The 25,417-nt window shown below is 41.2% G+C and overlaps 1 protein-coding gene across 6 annotated transcripts in view; it reads left to right on the plus strand.

Moving 5' to 3' along the window:
- The window catches only part of DOCK10 (dedicator of cytokinesis 10), a 263,841-nt gene extending 249,198 nt beyond the window's left edge, over positions 1-14,643 (plus strand). For 5 of the 6 annotated variants that reach the window (XM_088021534.1, XM_088021535.1, XM_028105196.1 and 2 more), the window contains exons 51-56: positions 3,461-3,607; positions 6,219-6,429; positions 7,630-7,820; positions 9,725-9,825; positions 9,978-10,116; positions 14,005-14,643. In XM_088021534.1, the coding sequence (XP_087877660.1) occupies positions 3,461-3,607; positions 6,219-6,429; positions 7,630-7,820; positions 9,725-9,825; positions 9,978-10,116; positions 14,005-14,121 (906 nt within the window). In that variant the 3' untranslated portion in view covers positions 14,122-14,643. Of the gene's footprint in view, positions 1-3,460; positions 3,608-6,218; positions 6,430-7,629; positions 7,821-9,724; positions 9,826-9,977; positions 10,117-11,378; positions 11,455-14,004 lie in introns of all 6 variants that reach the window. The other variant, XM_088021536.1, reaches the window with a different exon arrangement.
- The last annotated feature ends 10,774 nt before the right edge of the window (positions 14,644-25,417 follow it).

Genomic DNA, 25,417 nt, shown 5'->3' on the forward strand with positions numbered 1-25,417 from the left:
ATTTCCAGATTACCTAGATAAATAATCACAATTTCTTTCTGACCAATCACTTACCAAAATACTGAAATCAACATCAGTAGACCTTTTATAATAAGGAAAATTGTAGTGTCTGTGGGAGAGGAGCTGAAGGTTTGTATTTTTAAGCACTCAGATAAGCTGTTTCCCTGCACGTTAGTCAGAGCTCAAATGGCTCTAGTGACACAGAATGTTCTTTATTATTGCTCTCCTCCTCGTCACAGCTAACACGCACCAAGGGCCCACTGTGTACCAGGCACTGTTCTTGGGGCCTCCCACTAGATTTCTGAGTCCGTACTATTTCCCATCCTCCAGATCAAGGAGCAGGAATGAAAGAAGGTCACGGCTCATGACCAAGGCCACGCGGTCATAATAATGACAAGAAAATCCTGCTTCCCACCTCTCCTTTTCTGCTAACCCTGGATTCAGAAATTTGTGAGAGGAAAAAATTCGCAGCAAAATGTCTCTTTGTGCTCGTTTTCACAGTGGGGTGAGAAAATCTTTTCCTGGAACTTGGAGACGTTTTTCTTATCGAAAAGGAAGTTGTAAATGTTGCTACGGCTCTTGCCCTGTGGGGGTTCTGGTTGATGCCTTCAGAAGCCGTGTCTCTCTCTCATGTGTCAGTCTGTCAATTTTAGCCACTAATTTCTGACCTTCAATCAGACAAATCTTCACAAAGACAGCAATGGAAAAATCATGGCAGGCAGGAAGTCCTGTGGGAACGGAGCCAGACCTCACTTAGCCCAACCAAGTCTTGAGGAGTGACAGCAAGCTGTTTTTCATGCTCTTGACACTCCAAGTCACTTCTTTTTTTTTCTTTTTTAATTAATTAATTTTATTTATTTTTCTTTTTTTTTTTAATTTTATTATGTTATGTCAGTCACCATACAATACATCATTAGTTTTTGATGTAGTGTTCCACGATCCATTGTTTTTGTATAACACCCAGTGCTCCATGCAGTATGTGCCCTCCTTAATACCCATCACCGGGCTAACCCATCCCCCCTCCCCCTCCCCTCTAGAACCCTGTTTGTCTCTCAGAGTCCATAGTCTCTCATGGTTCATGTCTCCCTCCAATCCGCCCCCCCATTTTTCCCTTCCTTCTCCTAGTGTCCTCCATGTTATTCCTTATGTTCCACAAATAAGTGAAACCATATGATAATTGGCTTTCTCTGCTTGACTTATTTCACTTAGCATAATCTCCTCCAGTCCCATCCATATTGATGCAAAAGTTGGGTGTTCATCCTTTCTGGTGGCTGAGTAATATTCCATTGTATATATGGACCACATCTTCTTTATCCATTCGTCTGTTGAAGGGCATCTCGGCTCTTTCCACAGTTTGGCTATTGAGGACATTGCTGCTATGAACATTGGGGTGCATATGGCCCTTCTTTTCACTACATCTGTGTCTTTGGGGTAAATACCCAGAAGTGCAATTGCTGGGTCATAGGGTAGCTCTTTTTTTTAACTTTTTGAGGAACCTCCACACTGTTTTCCAAAGTGGCTGTACCAGCTTGCATTCCCACCAACAGTGTAAGAGGTTTCCTCTTTCTCCACATCCTCTCCAACATTTGTTGTTTCCCCTGTCCATTTTTGCCATTCTAACTGGTGTAAGGTGGTATCTCAATGTGGTTTTGATTTGAATTTCCCTGATGGCTAATGATGATGAACATTTTTTCACGTGTCTGTTAGCCATTTGTATGTCTTCTTCAGAGAAGTGTCTTTTCATATCTTCTGCCCACTTTTTGACTTGATTATTTGTTTTTTGGGTGTTGAGTTTGAGAAGTTCTTTATAGATCTTGGATACCAGCCCTTTATCTGTAGTGTCATTTGCAAATATCTTCTCCCATTCTGTGGGTTGCCTCTTCTTAAAGCAGTTTGGGGTCAGGGCACTCATATATTCAGCTGTGTTTGGTCTTGAACATTCTCAAAGAAATCGTTCAATAAAAAATCTTGATTAAAATCCGTGGAACCTTTTCCAGTTCTACCTGGTGTAAATATACCCTTTTAAGATGTATGCCCTCTGAGAACTATTCCATTCATCTGTGTATTCATTCGACAAATGTAGAGTGAAGTTCCTAAAGACCAGCACTGTGTTAAACACTGAATATGTGCTGTTGGAAAAAGACCCTTCTCTGCCTTTAAAAAGCCCAAAGTCGATTCGGAAAATGCACGAGGAAACAGGCAACCACCTGCTTGACAAAGCCTGTGCTGATGAATGTGCCTTGTTTGTCGTCTTCAGTTGCGCCCACTTATGATACAAAGTACGCTGCTCACAGTGGTCACACCTAGAGGAAAGTGTTTTGCAAGTATAAGGTCCCAGACAGATGTGCCTTTTGATCATTATTCTTAGATCACCTGACACGAGCCAACAAGATAGCATTAGAGCACTTTATGCATGTTTTTTTTACATGTAATGAATATTTTTTTTAGTCACAAGTGATAAAAACAAAAAAAGTATAGCTAAGATTCTTTCTGACCTCCAGAATCTTCACCTGGCCCTCGAAACTGTTTTCATGAGGTAAATTCTGCAGTCAGGAGAAAAGCGTATGCGCTTGGGTCCTTAACTCCCGACTTCATCTAGTATTCTGAGTTCACATGTATTCCACAGAAAAGATGCATCTGTGTCTCTTCAAAAAGAAGGAGTTATGAAGACTGCCTCACTGAGTTATCCTCAGATAATAGAATCCTACCTTCCCCTGGTTTCAAATCAGACAACTAAAATTAGTAGAGGCTAAAACCTGTTTGCTCCTGTGGCATAAAAACAATGGCACGGTTACTATTTTCAATCCCAATTCTAGCTTTGCAAAAATGTAAAAGATCTATTAGTAAAGTCAACTGAGTGATGAAATTGCATATGGTTGCATCGGGCCTCTGAAGACATATTACAGTTATTTTTAAAATAGCAGTATTTGGGAGTATACCATATGTCATTTCTGTGATGACAACGATCCAAAGTATGAAGCCTTTACATCTAACACGATGTGGGATGCATATCAACGCATAGCTTTAGATACCTTTACATGACATGCAGAGTTTCCTATGCTAGTTTCAAAGACGTGCAGAAAACCTTATTTAAAAAGGCCAAAAATTATTCCAGACTGTGTTCTACCCCAGGCTGCCACATGAGGGCATTCTTCTCCCAAAATATATGCAAGTAGGTCTTACCACTGATTTCTACAAAGAGAGAAAATAGGTGTAAGATTATCTCATAAGGATCTTTGGCCTGGTCGGGAGTGTTTCATTAATGACTGATTCTAACATGATATTTTGTTTTCTTTACTTGACATTTTCTCTGATTGTGAATTTTATAGGGTGCTAATCAATGGCTTGGATGACCAGGAAAGACTGGATGTATTGTTTAAGTAAAGAGTTTTTGTTTTGTTTGTGATTTGCAATTCAAGTTCCCTGGTAAAGTTGGTGGCTCGTTATGTCTCTCCCATAGGGCTTTTTTGAAGAGGAGGAAGGTAAAGAGTATATTTATAAAGAGCCTAAGCTGACAGGCCTCTCTGAGATTTCCCAAAGACTGCTCAAGCTCTATGCAGATAAATTCGGAGCAGACAATGTGAAGATAATCCAGGATTCCAACAAGGTAAAGGAAAATCAGTATTCACGCAAATGTGAGAAATTGACTTAATTTTTTTTTTATTTTTTAACTATATTTGTTAAAGTTTTCATTTTCTGCCTGACTGTGCAAAGTAAACCACCTGAACTATTTTGGATGTTTTGTTTGTTTGTTTATTGGCTGGTTGATGAGTGATTTTTTTTCTTTTGTCCATAACGTTACACATGTTTATTCGAGTAACTTTTAGGTAATCTTAGAAACAATTTACTGAATTCTCTACTTCTGCCATAGGTCATTTGCATTTGAGTAGCAATCTAAGGGTTACAGCTACTGGGCCCAATGTTGGAGTTGGAAGAAACAGCAAAACATATTTATTCAGTCATGGAGGCCTTCAGGAGTCATATTAATTTTGGAATTTGTCCTCTGTGACAGTGGCAGACTTGTATTAACCTGTGAACATTTATTTTACTTCCTCATGGCTCCATGAAGCGAGGACTTACATCCTCTGGTTAGATTACTGCAAATCTTCTAATATGCTTTCATTCATTTAGCCAAATTTTATCCAGTACCTACTGCATGCCAGGCCCAGAACTAGGAGCTAGAACACATAGAGTCTCTTCCTTTCATAGCTCATAGTTCACATGGGGTTAAGAAGAGAAGGGTACAGGACACCTGGGTGGTTCAGTCAGTTAAGCGTCTGCCTTGGTCTCAGGTCATGATCTCCGCGTGGGCCCCCTGCTCAGCGGGGAGCCTGCTTCTCCCTCTTCCTCTGGCCCCCCCACTCATGTTCTCTCTTGCTCACTCTGCTCTATCTCTCAAATAAATAAATAGAAGAAGAGAAGGTACATGCAAACAGTTAATTAAATAGAGTCCAGTGAAGTACCACAGGAGGCATGGTCCAAGTCACACGGAGAAAGCTCAGGGCTCCCTGAACAGCTCATTCTTGGCTGGGCAATGCTCCACAGAGAATGTTTGCTCTGGGAATTGCAGAGTGAGAAGGTGTTTGCTGGAAGCAAAGGGCGTTCTGAGAAGCTCAGCACAGGCAATGCCAAGGAGGAATGAAAGGGGGAGGTGTGTTCAGAGCGTGGCAGATCTTAGAAACACAGGTTGGATAGAAGAGGGTGGCAGAGCGAGGGAGCCAGAAAAGCTGATTTGTGCCCAAGTGTATAGGCTGCTCCTGGGCCACAAAAGAAAAGGTCTTTTTCCCCTGTCCTCTTTTACGTAATTCGTATTTGGAGGGGTCGGCCCGAGACTGCTGGACCTGGGCAGAAGTTGTGACAATGTGCTCATCATTCTCCCCCTTAGCTGGAAAGGTACAATCCCCTTCCCCGTGAAGGTGGACAGAACTGGAACCACACTCACGGTGGCTCTCCTAAATAGGAAGCACAGACAGAGTTCCTAGTGGGATGAGAAAAATGTCGAATTTGGTGTCAGACCACTGGAGTCTTCATTCCACCAGAATACCACCTATCAGCTGATGATCCCTCTTGGAGAAACTGGGTGGCCACTCTGAATCTCCTTTCTTTTTGTTTTTTTTTTTTAAATCTGTAAAGTGGTTACAATTATCTTACAATGTATTTATCTACAATTTATCTACAGTGCATCTATCTATAATCATCCTACAGTATAATTTTTAGGAGCATTACAAAGAAGTTCTCAAGCTTCCTCAAATCTCTGGAATCAGATAAGCAGTGAGCGGGTAAACAGACGGAGAAAGCTGGAGGAAGTTGGAAAATTCTTCCAGAAATCATTAGAAAAGAGGCTGAGACTCATCTCTTCCACCCTTGAGAAACAGCAAGAGCCATTCCCTGGCTGTTCTTGGGGACCCCAACCTGCCTTCCTTGCTGTTTGAGAAGCCTATTCACCAAAGCAGAGTTAGTAAAGAAACTATCTAGGATGATTTATTGCAAATAAAAGAATTAGAAAAACAGAACATAAAAATATTGGCACTCATTAGATAGGCAAACCAGTTAATCCCCTAAACAGACAAAGAACCTCCTTCCCCATTACAAACCCAGAGCCCATGGCCCCAGCCCAAGGCTGAATTGTAGAGGGACCAAGAGATATATTTTTACTCTCGAGAAGCTTGTATTCTAGACAAAGGTAGTGGGCATTCATTCCAGAAAAGAAAGAAGATCAAAGATTAAATGATATGCCCCAGGGGCGCCTGGGTGGCTCATTGTTAAGCATCTGCCTTCCTCTCAGGTCATGATCCCAGGGTCCTGGGCTCGAGCCCCATATCGGGCTCCCTGCTCTGCGGGAAGCCTGCTTCTCCCTCTCTCACTCCCCCTGCTTGTGTTCCCTCTCTCGGTGTGTCTCTCTCTGTCAAATAAATAAATAAAATCTTTAAGAAAATAAATGATATGCCCTAGCCAGGTACTTAGGTTTCGAAGAACCTCAGCTCCTTGGAGGGCTGGTTCCAATCCTACCTCTGCCGCCATCTTGACCATAGTCCAGCCAAGTTCCCCTTCCTGTCACTTCAGTTCACCCAGCTCTGAAATGATCCGATCGCCTATCTTTCCTCAAGGGAACAGGGACAGGCCCCTCGGGATGCCAGCTGGGGGAACGCAGAGCTTCCTGCTTGCTTCCAGGAGTACCTGGGGCTCACCACTCCTTCTGACATTATGTGTTAACCCAGGTAAACCCCAAGGACTTGGACCCCAAATATGCCTACATCCAGGTGACCTATGTCACGCCGTTCTTTGAGGAAAAGGAAATTGAGGACCGGAAGACGGATTTTGAAATGCACCACAACATCAACCGCTTCGTCTTCGAGACGCCCTTCACACTGTCGGGCAAGAAGCACGGCGGGGTGGAGGAGCAGTGCAAGCGGCGCACGGTCCTGACCAGTAAGTGCCGGCCGCCATGCACATCCCTCTCTTCTGGGGGCTTAGTGGCTCTCGCGGGGTTTCAGGATGGCCGACAAGTAGCCAGGATGGGCTTAGAAATGTTTGCTGGGAAGGGCCGCTTTCCCCTCCCTTGGGAAGTTGACGAGAAGAGACATTCTCAGTAGAGTTAGTTGATGCACCTCTTCCCTTTAGACGTTCCGAGCATCAAGGTCTGGTGTCCGCGTCCTGGGAACTTCCCGCTGCTCTCTCCCTGAGCCTGCTCCCAGTTACTTCAGGGTTAGCAGCTCGCAGAATTGTGTGCTTTGGGGCCAGTTTCTAAACCACGCTGGAATTCAGGCTCCTCGTGTGTAACCTGAAGGCAGGGGGATGACCTCCCACGTCCCTTCCAGTACCATCTAGATCTGTTCTATGAGGTAGTCATCCTTTCCCACATTCAGCGAACATGCCATGAGGGCCTGCGAGGTGCTGGGCACTCTTCTGGGAATTTAAATAAATGAACCACGAGTCTTGCCCTCAAGGTGGCCGTGATCTGGTAGGAGAAAGCCAAGTAAAGCAAGAAATCCAGGTGAGCATAGCATGAGAAAGAAAATGGGAAGGCACCGGAAATCGGCCTGAGGTGCGGGGATGGGGCTCCTAAAGCAGACCAAAGAGAAAGATGAGCAAAGGTGTTCTGGATGAATCTTGAGAGACGAGCAGTCCTGGATTGCACCATAGATACAAGAATAGCAGTGACCCAAATCATAGGAAACATTCACCTTCGGTAAACTCTTCCAGAACTTTTATCATCAAAAAATTAGAACAAAGCTATTATATTATAAGCTATTGAGTATACATTTAAGCATTCTTTAGTGTGGTTTAGTATAGTTTTTGTTTGAATTGTAAGTGGTGGTGGGGGGGGGGAGCTATAATCCTTCCAGTGTTTCGAGACTCAAAAGGCCTTAACCCAGCCCAGAGATGAGGATTTGTTGGCTAGCTGAATGTAGAAAAGCAAGCCAGGCAACAGTAGCTGGGCCCAAAGCTAAGAGATGTGAGACACCATGATACACTGGAGGGAAAATAACTCACATATACAGAATCCATGCAGGGTGGAAGGTGCTGTGTGCAAAAAAAAAAAAAAATAGAAGATCGTCTGGACCTTCAGGGGCACCCCAGACTCACTAACCCTCAACCTTTACATTTTCTTGCATTGCTTTTGCACAGCGAGTCACTTGTTCCCATATGTGAAGAAGAGAATACAAGTCATAAGCCAGTCGAGCACAGAACTGAATCCTATCGAAGTGGCGATTGATGAGATGTCCAAGAAAGTTTCTGAGCTTAACCAGCTTTGCACGATGGATGAGGTGGACATGATTAGACTGCAGCTCAAAGTCCAAGGAAGTGTCAGCGTGAAGGTAGGCACATTCAGAGTGGAGACCCACTTGGTATAAAGTGGGTCTCCACTTTATACCAAGTATAAAGTATAAAAAGCCCTAGAAATTTTTTACAAAGGGGATAAGAGACACTGTTCTTTGTGTGCTACCATCCAACTACTTTATCTGAGTCTTTAAAATCTTGTTTCGCTGTAAATACACATGGATGCTGCCAAACACCAGGAGATAAACCTTTTTTTTTTTTTAGCCGAAATAAAATTTCTTCATCCTCAATCCTCCTTTCCCATCTTCTCTGGATAAACTACGTTCTATATTCTAAAATCTAACCAATGAATTAATTAATGAATAATAAATGTGGCTCTCCCATAAATATCTGTCAGTAAGAGCCTTATGAAAGTGTTTCAAAACAAAATTTTTTAAAAATGTGTATTAGTTTATAAGATGTGTGTTGGTATTTATCTATCAGAGGCCCGAGAAGAAGCAGATGGCCTGCTCGCAGTGGGTGATTAAAGAAAATATGACAAACAGACTATTTGCAAAAGCATAAGCAGTATTTAGGAAAACCAACAAGGTGGGCGCAGGCGCTAGCAAGAATGTTACCCCCTGAACACTGAGGGGAGAGAAGAGTGAATGGAAGCAGAGAGAGAGCTGGGAGAGCCAGCTGGTGAGACAGACAGGTGTGCCTCTGCTAGATAGAGGACCACAAGGAGGAAACCCTGGGGCCAAAAAGACCCTGACCAGCTGGGACTAGGGAGAGACAGGTGAGGTGCTCACCTTGGGCACAGAATTTAAGTGGGCATCAAAAGACTCAGTACCCAAGATAAAATAATATTAATGCAGTATTTTTTTAAATAAAAAAACAATGCCAAAAATTTATAATGAACCAACTGTTCACATTTTAAATAAAGGCAGGCCAGTAACCATGCCATGTGGAACTACATTGGAGCCCAGGGCAAAAGGAAAAATCAGTAATGCTGATCCTGATATTGACCTGCTACCAAACTCTCGTTTTTTCCCCATGACTGACTCAAAATAGTAATAATAATAAATCTTTTAAAGTCAGAAGGCAAAAGAACCATTGCTATACTCCAGACAAAACCGCTTCATTCAGCACATAGCTGTGTCGAGGAAAGTGGATTCTGGATCTGGAGAAGCAGAGGAGAGTATCCATAACGTTTACTCATCCTACCATGCAGGCAATCCCTGGCCCGCAAGGGCATGTGAGGACAGCTCCAATACAGTATTAGCTTCCTTCTGGGACCTTATTCCTTCCAAGCCCCACAGTCACAGTAAAAGGCGATAAACACTAAAGAATATGGACTTCTTCATGAGTGTGTGCCTACTCCTGTGTGTGCGCGTGAACGCGACCTGGCATTGTGCATTCATTCAGCAAATCTGATAAATTCATCCTCCGGCCAGAATCTAGGCCGGACTGCCAAGTGCAATACAGCCAAACAGTGTTTCCTGGGGCGGCGCATACACCATCACCACCGTGGAATATCTCTTACTAATAGATCAGTGTTTACTGTCAGGTGAATAGAAAAAAAAAAAGTAGCACATCAAACAGTTGATTTCACAGATGTTAAAATAAAATGTATTTCAGTAAATAAAAATGAGTCTAGTTTTCAAAGATGGTGCAAAAATAACGGGGCAAGCCAAGCGCAGATATGACAAAAATGTGAAACTGTGGGCAAGTGACAGTTTGCGAAGGGTGACCGTGGAGTACAGCACCCAGATGCGTCCTTCCGGAGCTTACTGACTACTGAGTTGGGGGACAGCAGATAAGACAGCACATCAGTAGATCACCGGGCTCTGTGAGAGAATTTGGGTGCTGTGGGATTGGTGCTACTCCTTCCCGCGGTGGAGAAGGCGCCATCCAAGGAAGAGATGGCATCCTGCTCAGCCAATTCTCTTCTCCCCAATAGGTTAATGCTGGGCCAATGGCCTACGCACGAGCTTTTCTTGAAGAAACCAATGCAAAGAGGTACCCCGACAACCAAGTAAAACTTTTGAAGGAAATCTTCAGGTAGGTTTTTCTGTGTTGGAATGTTCTGGAGCTCCTTCAGGCAGGAGCCGCCTGAGCTCACCTCCTCCAGGGAGCAGACTCTCTCCACAGCCTGATTTGGAGCCACCCCTTTCTACGGCTGATTGGTAATTTGCTTTTTGCTGTCACTAAAGGCAGTTTGCAGATGCGTGTGGGCAGGCCCTTGATGTGAACGAGCGGCTCATCAAGGAGGATCAGCTGGAGTACCAGGAAGAACTGAGGTCCCATTATAAGGACATGCTCAGTGAACTCTCTACAATCATGAATGAGCAGGTAAGACTTGGCTTGAGGTGGCCCAAGCTGCCAGTTCATAGAAACTGTTCATTCTATCCCCAGTGCCAGAAGTACTGTAAATGTCTCTTTTCTTACATGAACACCATGAGCACGGAGTTGCTCATTTCTCCATGTACAACACCCTTTGCCTCTCAAAGCAGAGATCAGGTTGGGGAAAAAAAATCTATAGAAAAAAAAGATGAGAATCCAGGTAATTTCCAAAGTTTTCAGGTATATTTATCCAAACCATATGAGCAGTTGGTTTTCTAGAATAGATGGAACCTTTTAGACACCAAGGAACACTGGGTAACATTCCACTAGGTTTGCTGCCACTCCTTGTCACCCCTGATGTAGGACCTCACAATGCCCTGGCTGTGAGGTGCAGCTCCAGAGTCTGCCACCAGGGGTCTCTTTACCATACTCAGGAAGAACACCAGGTCTAGGGGTCACAGCTTTACATCTACCGAGCCTGGGGAATTCCTGAAGATGTGCAGAATTGGGTAAAACTTAATCTTCTACCCCACCAGCAGATCCTCCATGCATCCAGCATGTTCCATAAAGCTGTGCACAAAATCTGGGTATTCATTAATCACAGTACCTTTTGAGTTGCTGAGAATCAAGTGGTCGAAAGCCAAGGGCCATTCTTTGGCTTCCCAGCATCCATCACCTCTCGCACTCGACCTGGACATCTTACTACCCATGGTCTCCTCCAGGAGTAAGATGTGCTCTTTACAGAATAACTGAGCAGAAAAATTTGAAAAATCTAACAGTGCCTCACGGATAGTAGCCACTCATTAAAAATTAGTAGCCCTTCATTTCTTTAAATGGCCTAGCACTATCAATAATATCCACAAAGCATGAAATGTACCCCATGCATGTTTTCTTCCAAGTGCATTTCTCATTGTTTCTCTTTTCTTCTTTTCCATCTCCTTTTACCCACATTTTAAACTCTCCAAAGTAGCTAGAGGAAGAAATTGGTTAATTGATTTATGTTGGAGATCATTAATCTCCCTGGATAGGGTTCCTCAATGAGGGATTGTTATTAGTGGTTTGGGATCATGAAGGGGTGATGGGAATTAAAAACTCAAGAGAGATGTCTCGATTGCATGGGGGTAATCATACATGTGAGAGTGAAACAAAAAGAACAAGCGATGGATCTTAAGGTTGGAAAAGGTGGTGAAGAAATGCTTGTTTCCAACTGTAAATTGCATCTGACCTTGAAACTTCGGGCAAAAAATGCTTTTCTCTTTTTTTCCTGGCAGCTCTGTCACGGTCCATGTCTGTACAGCTTCTGTTCCTCTGTGTCTAGTATTTCCCTCAGTACTATAAGCAAAAGTGGTATGTTTTTCTTTCCTTATGTCTACACTGTCCTTTGTGGCCTTTTGGTCTGCCTCTCTCTTCCTACTTGTTCATATTCCCCCAGACACCTCCATAGTGGGGCTAGTGTTCTCTGAGTGTTTATTTAATTACAACAACTTCATTTCCATTCAAGATAGGCTGATATGGAAAAAAAAAAAAAAGCCTGCTGATTAAAGTTAAAAGCTTACCTTTTATTTTTTTTAAGTAGGCTCTATGCCCAACATGGGGCTTTAACTCACAATCTTGTAATTGAGAGTTGCACGATCTACCAACTGAGCCAAACAGACATCCCAACAACTTAGCTTTTAAAAAGAAAATTCATACTCTACCAATTTGTAAAATGTATTTGAGGTCAGCTGTATCCAAAACAAAGATTCAGTGTACCTCAAATTGCAACAACAACAAAAAAACAACAACAACAACAACCAATTCTTTCACACAAAGTTAAGAACCAGCTGATTAGGAGGAGAGAAAACTAATTCTTTTCCAGGAAACCTTTACTAAAAAAAGCAAAGTTTGACTTTATGCTTCCTGGCAACTGATACAAAGAAAAGAAACGGATGGATTGCACAGATCTTATTATTCAGTAAAAAACAGATCTGTTGGCAGGAAAGATAAACTTTCTCCTAGTCCTGAGGATCTGTCACATCAGTATTTATATATGGGACAATGACAACAATATACATGATACCTTCAAAAAAAGTTTTCCTTAAAAATGATTTACTCTATTACATGAGCATTCCACATTTCTACCTTAGATTAAAATTAGGACAAAGTATTAACTACTAGCTCTGCAAAAGAGATTCCAGAGGAGAAACTAGTTAATAATCATCAGTCATAAGTGTAAGTTTGTCTATAGCAAAACTATAAGATATCTAGAGTGAAATTAGCTATTTTCTTGACAACCGTTGATAAGTGTTATTCGTTGGTTGTAATGAACAATTTCCTGAAATCAGAAAGAGCTAGCCAATGATTAAGATCTGTAAAGTCCCTAGTATTTTTAAAAATGGGTGTTGTCTCAGTTCAGTTTTACAACAACAACAAAAAATTGTTTGCTTCTTTTCTCAATTTTATTAAGAAAAGGAATCTGGTCATAATGATTGGGTTCCTCTAGTGGAGGGAAAGGTAGTCAAATTTTAGCACAATCTTGTGATGCGTGAATACATTCACATACCTTTATATTCATGACATGTTCTGGCAAAAAATTACATATATACTTACAGTGAAGAGAGAAATTCTACTTGTAAAAATAGAAATAGCATTAGAATAGATAGAAATTTTTTAAAAATAGGAATAGAATTAATTATGAAATTTGCTCCTAGAGTGTCCAGAAAAGTCATAGCTAAGAGGGTATCCTGAAGCCACCTCCTTAGTGAAAGAAACTTCAGTATACGGAAGAGATGGGGTAGGATAAAGTGGATGCTAGTGTGTAAAATGGAGATATTGGGAGGAAGCAGTTAGGGTGGCTAAAGTGACAGGCAAACAACTACCTTATATTATAGGCAGCCAGAATACCACACTAGTTTATATGTAGCCAAAAAACATAAAAGCCTCCTTCGATGGAGGCCAAAATGGTGATACATGTAAGTAACTGGATGAAACATAAATACAAGACGCTCACTTGGAGTCTGTTTCAGCACTGACACTGATAGTACGGCAAAATCAATGGCAGTAACGAATCTTAAATATAAAATACAGAGAAAGGATTGGATCCACACTGTTATGGTGCCACGCAGGCAAGACGCAAAGGCATATCACTCTGGGAGTTTCAGATATTCTGCAGACACATTATTTCCCAAATTATTTAAGCAGAACTTGTGGCATTGATCGTAAGGAGAATTTATTGGCAGTCTAGGATACCCAGATGCTTCGTGCTCTGTGCAAAGAGAGCTGTTAATCTGTCTTGGAGGAGGGTTAAAGCTAAACCATAGCAATATGTCAAGTAAGCAGGAAAATCTTCATAACCAGAAATTTGAAATATTCATTAAGTCTCTTCTTTACAGAGATACCCTTTAGAGATGCCTGGGGTTTCTACTGTTGTTATCATATTTACATACCATTATTTGCACCTATATGACAGGAAGGTATTATTTAGACACGTTAATATTATTTTCAAAGTAAAATCAGGTCAAGGTGTATTTTTTCTTATATTTCCATTAATGCAGACACTTAAATGAGCCTTCAGGTGTTTCCTGTTTTGGGTATTTTGACAGTATAAACTGCAAACTTTTAGAATAAAATGAAATTCTGGAATTACTCAGCTACAATCATAAAGTCATTATTTATAAATTTATATCTGAGAGTCGAAGAGTATTGCAGAGCTATTTTAAATCTTGCCAAAATACTTCTGACCTGGGCTTGGAAAAAAATTCCAGAACTACTCTGATAAGCTCAATTTCAACAACTCATAATGTCCCTGTGGGGAAGAAAGAAAGCACTGCTCTGGGTTTTAATTTTGTGCTTGGCAATATTAGCATGAACCTCTGTATTTTCATTTTGTTTTATCGTGTTGCGTTTCATCCTGTGAAGATTACGTACAGGGACGACCCGTCAAAGCGCGGAGCGGAGCGAACCTGCCCTCCAGTCATTAGCAGGGCGGCTCCGGCGCTGCCCACCGTCTCCATCTCAGCCAGTGAGGAAGTTTGAGGGGAGGTCTGCTGCATCAGACACACCTCGAAGGGAACCTTCTGAATTTGCCGCTCAACTCGGGGAAGAGAAAGATTTAATTTATTTGAAGTTTTTATAGTGTTAATAATTTTTTACCTCGCTAGCTTGAGAATTTTGCCAGCCTCCGGTTTTGCACATTTCTTATGATTTTTTTTTTCTTGAGCAACGTTGATGAAGCCAAGCTGAATATTTGCCATGAAACTCCGATGAATGTGTAGCTCAAAAGCAAACCCTAAGTTTGCTGTCAGTTACGATATGTTCAATACCAAGTCCTAGTACACATATTTTAAAGGTCAAAGTGAATGTTTTTGTAACATTTAAGCACATTTCAAATGTAAATAGAAGATTGTAAAATATATGGTTTTTACCAAATTTAAAAGAATCTTTTTAGTTAATACTTATGACAGTGCTAAAATTGTATGAATAACATTTCAGATACCATTATATTAAAATATTTGTGTATGTGTACAAAAGTGTTGATAAATACTAATCTTTAAAGTTTGTGGAGTTTCTTTATTTGTAATATATGTGCTCTGAAAAGCAATGGGGTGTGAAATTATGTAAGTATTTTGTTGTTAATAGAAATAAAAGATACAGTTACTTTGCATTTGGTTCCCTCTTGAAGAGTGGTTGAGTTGCTACTAAAAGTGGTTCATCGGACTGGACATCTGCTGAAAGCAATCCTACACTCACTACGTATAGTGCCTCTTCAGGAGGAAAAGGACTCTCTCGGCTGGGCAGTTCCTCCAAAGATCAACCAGACAGGCCAGAGTTTTCCAAATCTGCATTAGTAGAATGACTGGGGAAGACAAAATGAATCAGAATCTTGAGGGTTGTGTATTTAATAGGGCTCTTCACAAATATTCCATATAAACTTGTGGTAGGATTGTGTGTTCCTGCCTCTTTGAAGTTAGACTTGCTTTTGAAATGTGAGCAGAAGTGACATATGTCATTTTCAGGCAGGTACTTAAAAGCCAGTAAGTGGCTCTGCCCAGTCCCTTCACTGAAGCACTCGCATGGAAATGAAGCCTCTATCAGCCTGAGTCTCCAACTGACCACAGTGAGCACACAGACACACACACACACACACACACCACCACCACCACCACCACTACCCCTCCCCACTAACCTTGTCAACATAGTCTGAGTAAGAAGTACATTTGGTTGTATTAAGTTCCCACGATTCAGGGACTATTTGTTACTACAACATTATGAGCTCATCCTGGATGAATTGTGACTGATGTTCAAGCATGTTTGGGAACCACTAACACATTCCACCTCTCTCCCCCAACCAACACCAGCAGCAGCGCAGCTGAACTGAGCTGCCTCCAGACGCAGAAGGCAAGCTCTGGAATTAGCATTTTATATTCACACTCAGCAGCCATTTCAAAGGTCCAGCCTCCAGTTAGGAGACTTTGGCTGAGTTCATCTTTCTCCTTCAAATGTCCATTAGCCAGTGTCCACAGTGGGCCACAAAGGAAGGTAGAGTTTACAACACATATTTAAATACTGTGAACACAGAAGTGATAAAATGATATTTTAGATGAAAACTCTGATCACTCGAGATTCATGTAACTGCTCTTTTCTCAAATAAAGCCCACTGCTTTATTTAAAAAAAAAAGAAAGAAAAAAAAAAAAGCCCTGTGATGAGCTGACCTCTGATTCAAAGTATCATTCCCAGCTTCATTCTGATTCCAGCTCTCTGGGTCTATGTCTGGCTGGGTTAGAATTTTGGTCCTCTCATCTAATTTCCTCATCATTACTGTCCCAAGAACTCAGGAAGACTCTGCCCCTGCTGCTGTTCCCACCCAGTTCCCAGCTCTAGGCTCAAGTCCTCAAGCCCATCCCAACCCATCCATTCCCCTTTCCCAAGGACACTGTCAGCAATGGCCTCCCTGTCCAAATCTGAAAATAAAATCTCTAAGGAAGTAATCGAAAATAATGGATCTTTGGGGCACCTGGGTGGCTAGTCCATTAAGTGTTCCAACTCTTGGTTTCTACTCAGGTCATGATCTTGCGGTCCTGGGATCAAGCCCCTCGACAGGCTCCGAGTTCAGCAGAGGGTCTGCTTGAAGATCCTCTCCCTTTCGGTCTGTCCCTCCCCGCTTATGCTTGTCCATGTGCACTCTCTCCCAAATAAATAAATCTTTAAAAAAAAAATAGATATGTTACTCTTGTTAAATGCCAAATACTCTATGCACAAGCTGCAGTATGTTCAATGGCTGCACTGTGGTTTGCCCCAAAGTAGTTCCTAGATCAAGTAATTGAAGATTTTTTTTTTTTTTTTGAGAGAAAGTGTGAAAGGGAGAGAGAGAAGCAGATTCCCCACTGACCAGGGTGCCCAATCTGGGCCGGGATTCCAGGATCCCAAGATCATGACCTGAGCCAAAGGCAGACAGCCGACTGAGCCACCCAGGCACCCCATAGAGCAGGTAACTTAAAAACAATTGCTCTAGAAACAATGAACTGAGACCACTCTGCCTTAACAGCATTGAAACTCACCCTGCACAATCCCAGAGCCTTGTATTCCTTCCTTCTTTAGACCAGATGCATCAAACTGGCTTCTCAGAGACTGAAGCCAACACACATATGTTTTTTCTGTGGCACACAGTGTCTTTAGGTTTTTTCAATTAGATATCAACCCTTGAATAATCAGAGACATAGAAAATTCCAGCTTCTTGGCATCTGTTAAAAAATCAGGCTCTCTGGCAATGCTGGATTCACATTTCCACATGACAACAATCGGTTAAAACTGAGGCAGTGCTGACCCTTTACATGTGCCTTCCAGCTTGCCAGCATTGGCACCAGGCCCTAAATGACTTACGCCAGATCAGCCCTCTTATTTATTTTCTGCCTAGACCTAGGCATGTGCAGACCCCTGTTAGACAAGCTTTTTATATGTAAGCATAGTGATCACTAGATGTGGACAGCAGATCATCTGTTTCAGAATTGGGCAGGACACAAGTTAAAATGCATATTTCTGAGCTCTATCAAACCTTCTGAAATAGAAAGCCCTAGGAGCCATATCCAGCTCCTTGTGATTCTTAGGCACAATGGGGTATAAAACTCTACTGAGTCCTCTAATTAACTACCCCTAAAAATGTACTTTGCAGAAGATGATGCCTTGTAAACCAGTGACCTGATTTTCAGTCGCCAAGACACTGAATTCTTATTTTATATTCTTTTTATCTTTATATAACTTTTCTCAAAACAATCTACAGCATCTTACCCAAATTAATAACTCCTCCAAATAAGCTCAGTAAAGAAAAAAAAAAGATCATAAATTTCACAGTCCTACAAATGGAAAGAATAAAAATAAGACAAGTGGCATCATTTTCATTATTTACCCTGGAAAGTATCCAACACAGAATATGTGGAGCTAGTGCTTGGGCTCAGTCCTGGCTCTGTCCACCATCCATTCATCATCCCACTCAGTAGCTAACTCTCTTTCCATTCTCATTTTAAAGTGTGAAATTCCCAGCCTGTAAAAAAAAAAAATTAACGTGTCCTTGCATTTTTTATAATAATTACCTTACAAACAAGTGCCCGTTATCCAAACCCACATAGTATGTCCCTATTTTAACTGTTCTCATTCATTTAGAAACCAATATAAATGGGTCAAGTAGCCTTTTTCCTTCAGAATGACATATAGTTTTCTGAAAAATGGAGAACAGGTTACAGGGAAATATCAGCTTTCAAAACCCTGAATCCTGTTCTGCAAGATTTTACCATACTTGTGGATTGGCTTTTCATCTTATGGTATAGTTGAACTCCAGAAATTTAAAAAGATATATATCTATATCTATTTTATATATATATATATATATATAGAGAGAGAGAGAGAGAGAGAGAGTCAGTACTCTTATGACCAGTTAGGAAATGAAACAAATTTGAAAACAAATGTGACAAATGATCCCAAATCACACTTTAAATTTGCTCATATTACAAGTGGTCCCATATCCTCCACTCCTACATTTATATCGGTGAAAAATTGTGTATATTTAAAAATAGATATTATATGCTGAAATGTGATATTTTGTTCAGAAAATGATGACGTACAGGCATGACTAATGTTCAAGATTCTCTGCAGGAAGCCCCTTGCCCTCCTCCTAGTTTCTTATCCTGCCTGTTTTCCTACACATACCCTTCACTTAGAGCCACAGTGTTCTGCTCACTGGGGAAAAAAAAAAAGAAACCTATCTTGTGCCTCCTTCTGACAGAGAGATCCCTTTCCCTTTTCTCCAACCACACAAATCCAACCCATAGACATCAGGACTAGATGAATTCATACCTGTGGCAGATGCTATGATACTATACCAGCTCCATCCTTGAGGACTGAGACACCCATTCGGCCAGCTGCTGATACTCCTGGCAGCTAAAGGCTCTCAACTGAGTCTCTTGGGCCCAAGGTCACATCACCGCCCAGAGGAAGCTTACACTCAGTGACTGGTTGACGGTGGAAACTGCAAAGGCCTGGCTTCCTTGCCCCAATTCAAGACAACTCTGAAAGGCCACCTCAGCTCCCCGGCTCCTAAATGAGAGGCCATTTGCAACTACATCACAGTTGAGCAACCCCCTCTCCCCACTCATCCTCTGAAGAGGATTTCCAAGACGCACTGATTCCCAATATGTTTCCTGCGTGTACACCTCCACATAGACTCTGTTTCTTTGGGAATGGATCAAGTCAACAGCTTCCCGGAAGCTTTGCTTATAACCCTTATTCATCTGGATTTTCTCATCCTCTGACCTTCATTGGTCATATTACCTTTAATCTCCCATTTTCCTTTTCTTAATTGTGTTGTCAGTTATCATTTCATGTGTCTGTGTGTTCTTCCCAACCATGTCATGCCTTCCTTGAAGGCACATTGTGTTTTAATCTTCTTTGTGGTCTTGGCAGTTCAAATTACTGACCTGAACTTCAGAGTTCTGGAGTCCAGTTCTCAAACTTCTGTTGGGATGGAGCAGTTCCAGAAAAAAAATGCTAGGGCAGGGAATGGGGAGCAAAGGAACAAAGAACAGATTGTGGAAAGATGGGTTTGAGGCCAGAAGTCATTGTAGAAACTAGTGTCTTCAAATCCCTTTTTTAAGGGAATATTTTTTAAAAAATCAGAGTTTCCTGCTTTCTGGTTTCTTCTCAGTTCTCAGCCTCAGCAGGGATTTGCTACTAAAGTATTTGGCACTAAATACACATACACATAGGAAGAAATATAGGCAAAATTATTAATGACATGATGTTTTCATTTGGAAGCTTCCCAGCTCGTCTTTACTTCCAGTTCCCTTAGATTCCCATGCCCTCCCCATCAGCCAGTCACCCAATGTTGCGTCACTGTAGTCTCTACACTAGCCGTCCACCCAGCCCTATCCTCCTTAGGTAGAAAACCCACAACTCCCCTGTCTGTGCTTGCCTTCTTTCCAAATGAGTTCCGAATCAAATGCCAATTTCCAATCAAAGGTAGGTTGTTGTCTGGGATGCTGGGTTAGGGAGGATTAGGTGAGGCCACCTTTGCTCCCAGAAGGTATGAGCCACTAGCTAGCTACATGCTGGGCATGGGAGCTAGGAATGGCAGCCTACCTGCTGTGTCTTTGCCATCCGTGAGTGAACCCTCCTCAAAGGCTAACATCAAGTTATCTCAAGCTATAGTGCCACTGACTGATTTTAGGTGAGAGTGCTATGGTTTCCTAGGAAAATTAATATCCTCAAACAACAATCTTTAACCCAAGAAAGTGAAATTCTAATTGTTGGAATTGTAGGTCTTCAGATATTCTACCACTAAAGCTCTTCCTCAACCCACATCCCTCTCTGCCATGTCACTGCATAGACAGTCATCTCTTCCATGCAGGCTGAACTCATCCCTGAACATAATCAGTCAAATCAGATCTAGGTGAAACAGTACATGAGTTACAAAGAACCATACCTGCTAATTGCCTGAAGCCTCAACTAGGTAAACTAGGTATATCTTTGGGACAATCACTTAAACTCTTAAGAGAAAGACATGATTACCCCGAGCAAGTTGTTACGAAAGTTAAAGAGTAAGACAGATGTATAGGTACTTTGTTGAGTGTTATACATATATGTCTTATGCTAGTCGCTAATTGAAAATTGTCAATTATCAATCCTACCAACTCACTCTATCTCCCCACCTCATCCTAACGCAATCAGTATCTGATTCTTCTGATTCTCAGACAACATTCAAGGTATGATGGTTACTGAGAGGGTCACATGTGGATAATGCCAATGAAGAAGCTTGAAAACAAGAAAGAGTTTATGGGGGATACTAAATTTTTTAAGAGGGTGAAAAGGAGTTTAAGACAGCATAAGAGCTGACATTTGAGAGTCCCCTTGACATGTCCTTTGCAGCTCCACCATGGTTATGTCCTAAGAATAATGAGAATACCCATGGTCTACTTAAAGAACACAGTCCCATCCTGGCCAGGAGCACATTTGCCTGAGATCGTGATTAAGTGTTGATTTGCCTATGAGCACAGGAGAGAAGCCGCTATGATTGGGGAGCAGATAGGCACATAAACAAGTTTGGGTTCAAAACCTGGGTGATTAGGTGTTATGAGTAAATTACAGAGATGAGAAGACATCAATCAAAGAGAGAAATTCCCATGAAAGCTCTAAACTCCTTCGCCTTCCCCTTGCCCCTTGATATTACTGTAGGGAATGCATGTGCTTGGGGTTGGAAAGGAAAGGAAGAATAATTTGATAGAATGATCATAAATCACAAGTCTCAAGAGAAATGCTATGGTGAGCACATAAAGTTGATCTTACAGGAATAAGGCGTGAAAGATAGATCAAAACATGCCCAAATGGGGTTCATGAAGGTCACTTGGAGAAGGTAATGGTGATTAAGCTTGAGCAATTGCACAAAGGTTTACAAAGAATAGCTTTAAATAACACTAATGTCAAGGATTCTCCAGAGGAATCTGCTTGCAATTTTCTTACATCATTAATATTAATATCCAACTGTAAAGTCATTGTTTCTTGGATATATTCCTAATGTATAAAGGATATTTGCTTTTGAAGCTGATGACTTTGTATTTCATCAAAAGCACTACAACTGTAACTACTAAACCCAGTTTTTAAGTTATAAATAAGATAGTGAGTGATAGTTGCAGGATATTTTATTGAACAGAATGGCCCACTGACCAAGGAAGTTTGTTCCATAATACTGGCATGGAGGTTAGTAAGTCCTTTTGGACTTCTAAGAGACTCATCTTGTGCAATGATATTTTTCCCTTTGAATGAGCAATTTAAAAATAAAATAAAATCTAGAAACCAATTTAAATCATTTTTTTAAAACAAGGAATTATTACTTTTTAAGAAAAGTCAAGTAAACGAGAAATCTAGCCAGGAAGGCTCTGGAGTGTTCTTTGAAAATATTTCCTAGCAGTGACCCAAGGCCATGGCAGAGGCCTTTTTAACCACCTTAGCTCAAAAATATCCCATTGGATCCAGAGAGTCAAATGGCCCATCACATTCTGTGGAGTGGTTTTCAAAGTTCAGACTCTCCTGAACAGCTGAGCAAAGTAGACATTGATTCTCTTAGGTTTATTGAATTAGTTATTCCTAAGCTAGAGGACTGGGGAAGTGCCTGGACCCTCACTCTGCCTTTAACATTTAGAAGAGCTGAAAATAGGATTCCCTTCTAGAAAGAAACTGTTCCCATCAAGATTTTAAGCTTGAGAGTTGCAAATGATGATGCAAAACAATCTTTCCTCTACTTTTAAGGGACCTTGGTTCAGATACCACGGATATTTAAAGTTACTGCTGGACAAAGTGGAGAAAAAAACAATTAACAGGCTTATGAAACCAGTATTCACTGCCTCCTATAGTGTAATTGGCTTGTGTAACTGTGCTAACAGAGCTTCTCTCCCCGTCTTTTTCTCCTATGTTACTGTTGGTCCTGCTTGGAATGAGTCAGAGCCCCAAGAGGGGATGGGTAGGTTCCACTCCCCAGAAATGGGGATTTCCTAACATCATACATTTGGCAAGAAGGAAATGAGATGTTTAAAAAATGCATGAAACACAAATGAGTCTAGTCCAGCAAAGTAAGCCAACACTTCCCTGACTCCCAGGCAGATCACCAGCCCTCGGGAGTCTGAGGTTTTCCATTTGCAAAAGCTCCCATACGATGAGGCATCTGTTTGTTGCTGGAGGATATCATGGCAACATTATTTTATACCTCTCAAAATAACTTCCATTTGGCATTATTCATAAGTACATCATTAGAAGTTGGATTTTCAAATCAAGCTATCAGTAAGATAACAAGATGCCTTAATTTGAAGAATGGGTTTTAATGTTTTGGTTACTATCGATTTTTCTAGTCGCATCAAACGTGCAACTTTTCCACTCCTTTCAAGACAAACTGAGAAAGAGTGACTTTGGCAAAAACACAGGACTCCCAGAGGACTCTGCAGCTGCAATCCATTCCCTCTTCTGGAAGCCATAGAAATAACTCATGGTTGGAGTTACTGAAAATTGTTCCAGCCTTTCACCTCAGAAATAGCCTTGAGTGCAGTGAAAACTATGCTTTACTTTCTAATTCATTTCATCCCTTCATCAGAATTAGCAACTTCTTAGATTATGTATTTATCATATCATATCAGATGATGTGTTCTTCGAAGTCTAAAGCTTAGCATATTCTCCTTTTTTAAATTAAGAAGTAACATTCTCCTTGTCAGAATTCCTCACTTATATTTTCTGTACTGTGACATCTTAACATTTGAATATGCAATTAAAATCAGATCTGAAAGACTTCCTTTGGCAATCTATTGCCATTGGTCAAGGACAAACACCTTCTGGTCTCACACAGCTAAGATGTTGCATGGTTCAAGAGAAATGAAAAGAGAACTCCATAGAAGGAGACAGAAAACAAATAGCTGAATCAAAGCATGAAGATAAAGATGACATCTCGCATGCTTCCGCAGTCCAGAGTCCTAGCGAAGTCCATGGCATAAAGAAGGGTCTCCATCAACTCACTGGATGCATGGGTGAATGAATGAATGAATGAATGAAACAAAAAAGCTACCAAAGTTAGACTTCCTTGAGCAATTTCTTACCCACTAATGACTCTAATTTTCCATTGAAGGGGTAAGTATTAAATCGGAATGGCATAGTGGTTTTAGCCTGGGCTTTTGAGCAGATCTAAAACCCCCACTCCACCACTAATCACCTGTGTGATGTTGCATGAGTATCCTTACTGAGCCTCAGCTTCATCGTCTGTAAAATGGTCATGATGAATACACTCATTTCATGGGGTTGTGAAGAGGAATAAGTGAAATAAAGAACAGAGGGGAGCCTGGGTGGCTCAGTCATTAAGCATCTGCCTTTGGCTCAGGTCATGATCCCAGGGTCCTGGTATCGAGTCCAACATCAGGCTCCCTGCTCAGCGGGAGGCCTGCTTCTCCCTCTCCCACTCCCCCTGCTTGTGTTTCCTCTCTCACTGTGTCTCTCTCTGTCAAATAAATAAAATCTTAAAAAAAAAAAAAAAGGGAAAGAAAGAACAGAAACAGTAGCACACAGCCTTGATATCTGTGAGCTAGAATTTCTGGAGAGAAAAAGAGAACTTAAAAATTCATTTAAGCCAGCATCCTTGTTACTAGCATCATGAGGCAATTTCTAACAAATGTACTCCTATGAAGAGAGAGGTCTCTTTTGGTCACCTCTGGCACTTAACCACTTAACTTTTATCTAATCCTTTGAGGTATGACCACATGAAATGTTAGAGGGTATTAAAAGATTTTGGCTAAAGACAAATTCCTTTGCAGTAAATTCAACTTTAAATCAAACTTCTAGAATACTACTATACTAAAAAACTTGGCAAATAAACATTTCAATACACAACATGAGTGCAGTATTTTTTTGAAATGCCCATTGTATCGAGGATCAATGAAGATCTATAAACTGCAAGATAACTATTAAATATTTGGTTTACGGCTATGGACTTACGGACTTTAAGTTGCAAGAAATAGCTTAAGAAAAACAGAAGTACTGGTTTACCTAACAAAAAATTTCAGTGGCAGAGCTGGTTTCTAAGATGCCTAGATCTTTAGGACTCTATCACACTTCAGATCTCAGTACTGACTTTCTTTTCATTGGCTTATTCTGAGGCAATCTTTTCTTACATGGCTGCAAAGTTAGTCACTAACAGATCCAAGACTACAGTTTACCAGCTTAAAAAATGAGTGTAAAGAAGGCACTTTTTCCCAGATATGATATATCAGATTATCATTCAATAAATATTCATTATCTCCCCTTTGACTTTCATGAGTGCTTTCGATATCGGCATTGGCCATGTGATTTGCTTTGGCTGATGGAATATTAATAGATATGACTGACATGGGTGAGAGCTGCAAAAAGCTTAGCCACTCTTGCATTCTGCCTTCATTATTAAAGGATTATATTTTGAGTTGAGTAGCCATTGGAGCAGGGAGGATGAAAGACAAATGGAGCAGAGCTGGACTGAACCTACAGCTTGGAGCCAAGTCCAGCCAAACAGACTCAAACAGTCAAATACTAGCCAGTCATCACAGTTATCACCTGCACAAAAGAGAAATCAATACATATTTTTGCATGCAACTAAGATTTGGGGTAGTCATTCACACAGAATTTATGAGGCATCGGCTAACTCATGCATGTGAAATTCGAAGATAATTCTCAGGTTTTAATCTCATTAGATCAGATGAGTCGTTCTCAAAGTGTGGTCATCAGCATCTCCCAGAAGCAGCACCAGCATTACTTGTGAACTTGCTTAAAATGGGTAGGTCCCACCCCAGACCTACAGAATCATAAAGTCTAAGGGAGGGGACCAGCAAGTTCTGTTTTAACAAGCACTCCAAGTGATTCAGATTCACCATAAAGCTTGAAAATCACTGACCTAGATCATATGTCCATCCTTAAACCAATCATAATACATAAATGACAAGGCCTGGAGCTTGAGTGTGGATCAGCAACACCAGAATTATCTAAACCAGTGGGGGTGGGCCTGAGAATATGCATTTCTAAAAAGTTACCAGATGATGCTGTTGCTGCAGCTGGGGAGCACACTTGAAGAATTGCTATTTCAGGCCCAAGAGTGCAACAGGGGTGGCTCACTGGGAAATCAACATTCTACTAACAAAAGAAGGAAACAAAAGAAGTATACCAGGCAGGGAATAGATGTCAATCACAGCCACATTCTTATTAAAAGAAAAGAGTTCTTACGGAAGAGATCAGACAACCCCCAGTATTCCCCAACAATTCTGCAGGGACAGGGAAATCTGAAGCCAA

Source organism: Eumetopias jubatus, unplaced genomic scaffold (assembly GCF_037043125.1).
Source record: "Eumetopias jubatus isolate StellerSeaLion01/CBP00866 unplaced genomic scaffold, mEumJub1_p1.0 scaffold_3, whole genome shotgun sequence".
Classification (NCBI taxonomy): Eukaryota; Metazoa; Chordata; class Mammalia; order Carnivora; family Otariidae; genus Eumetopias; species Eumetopias jubatus.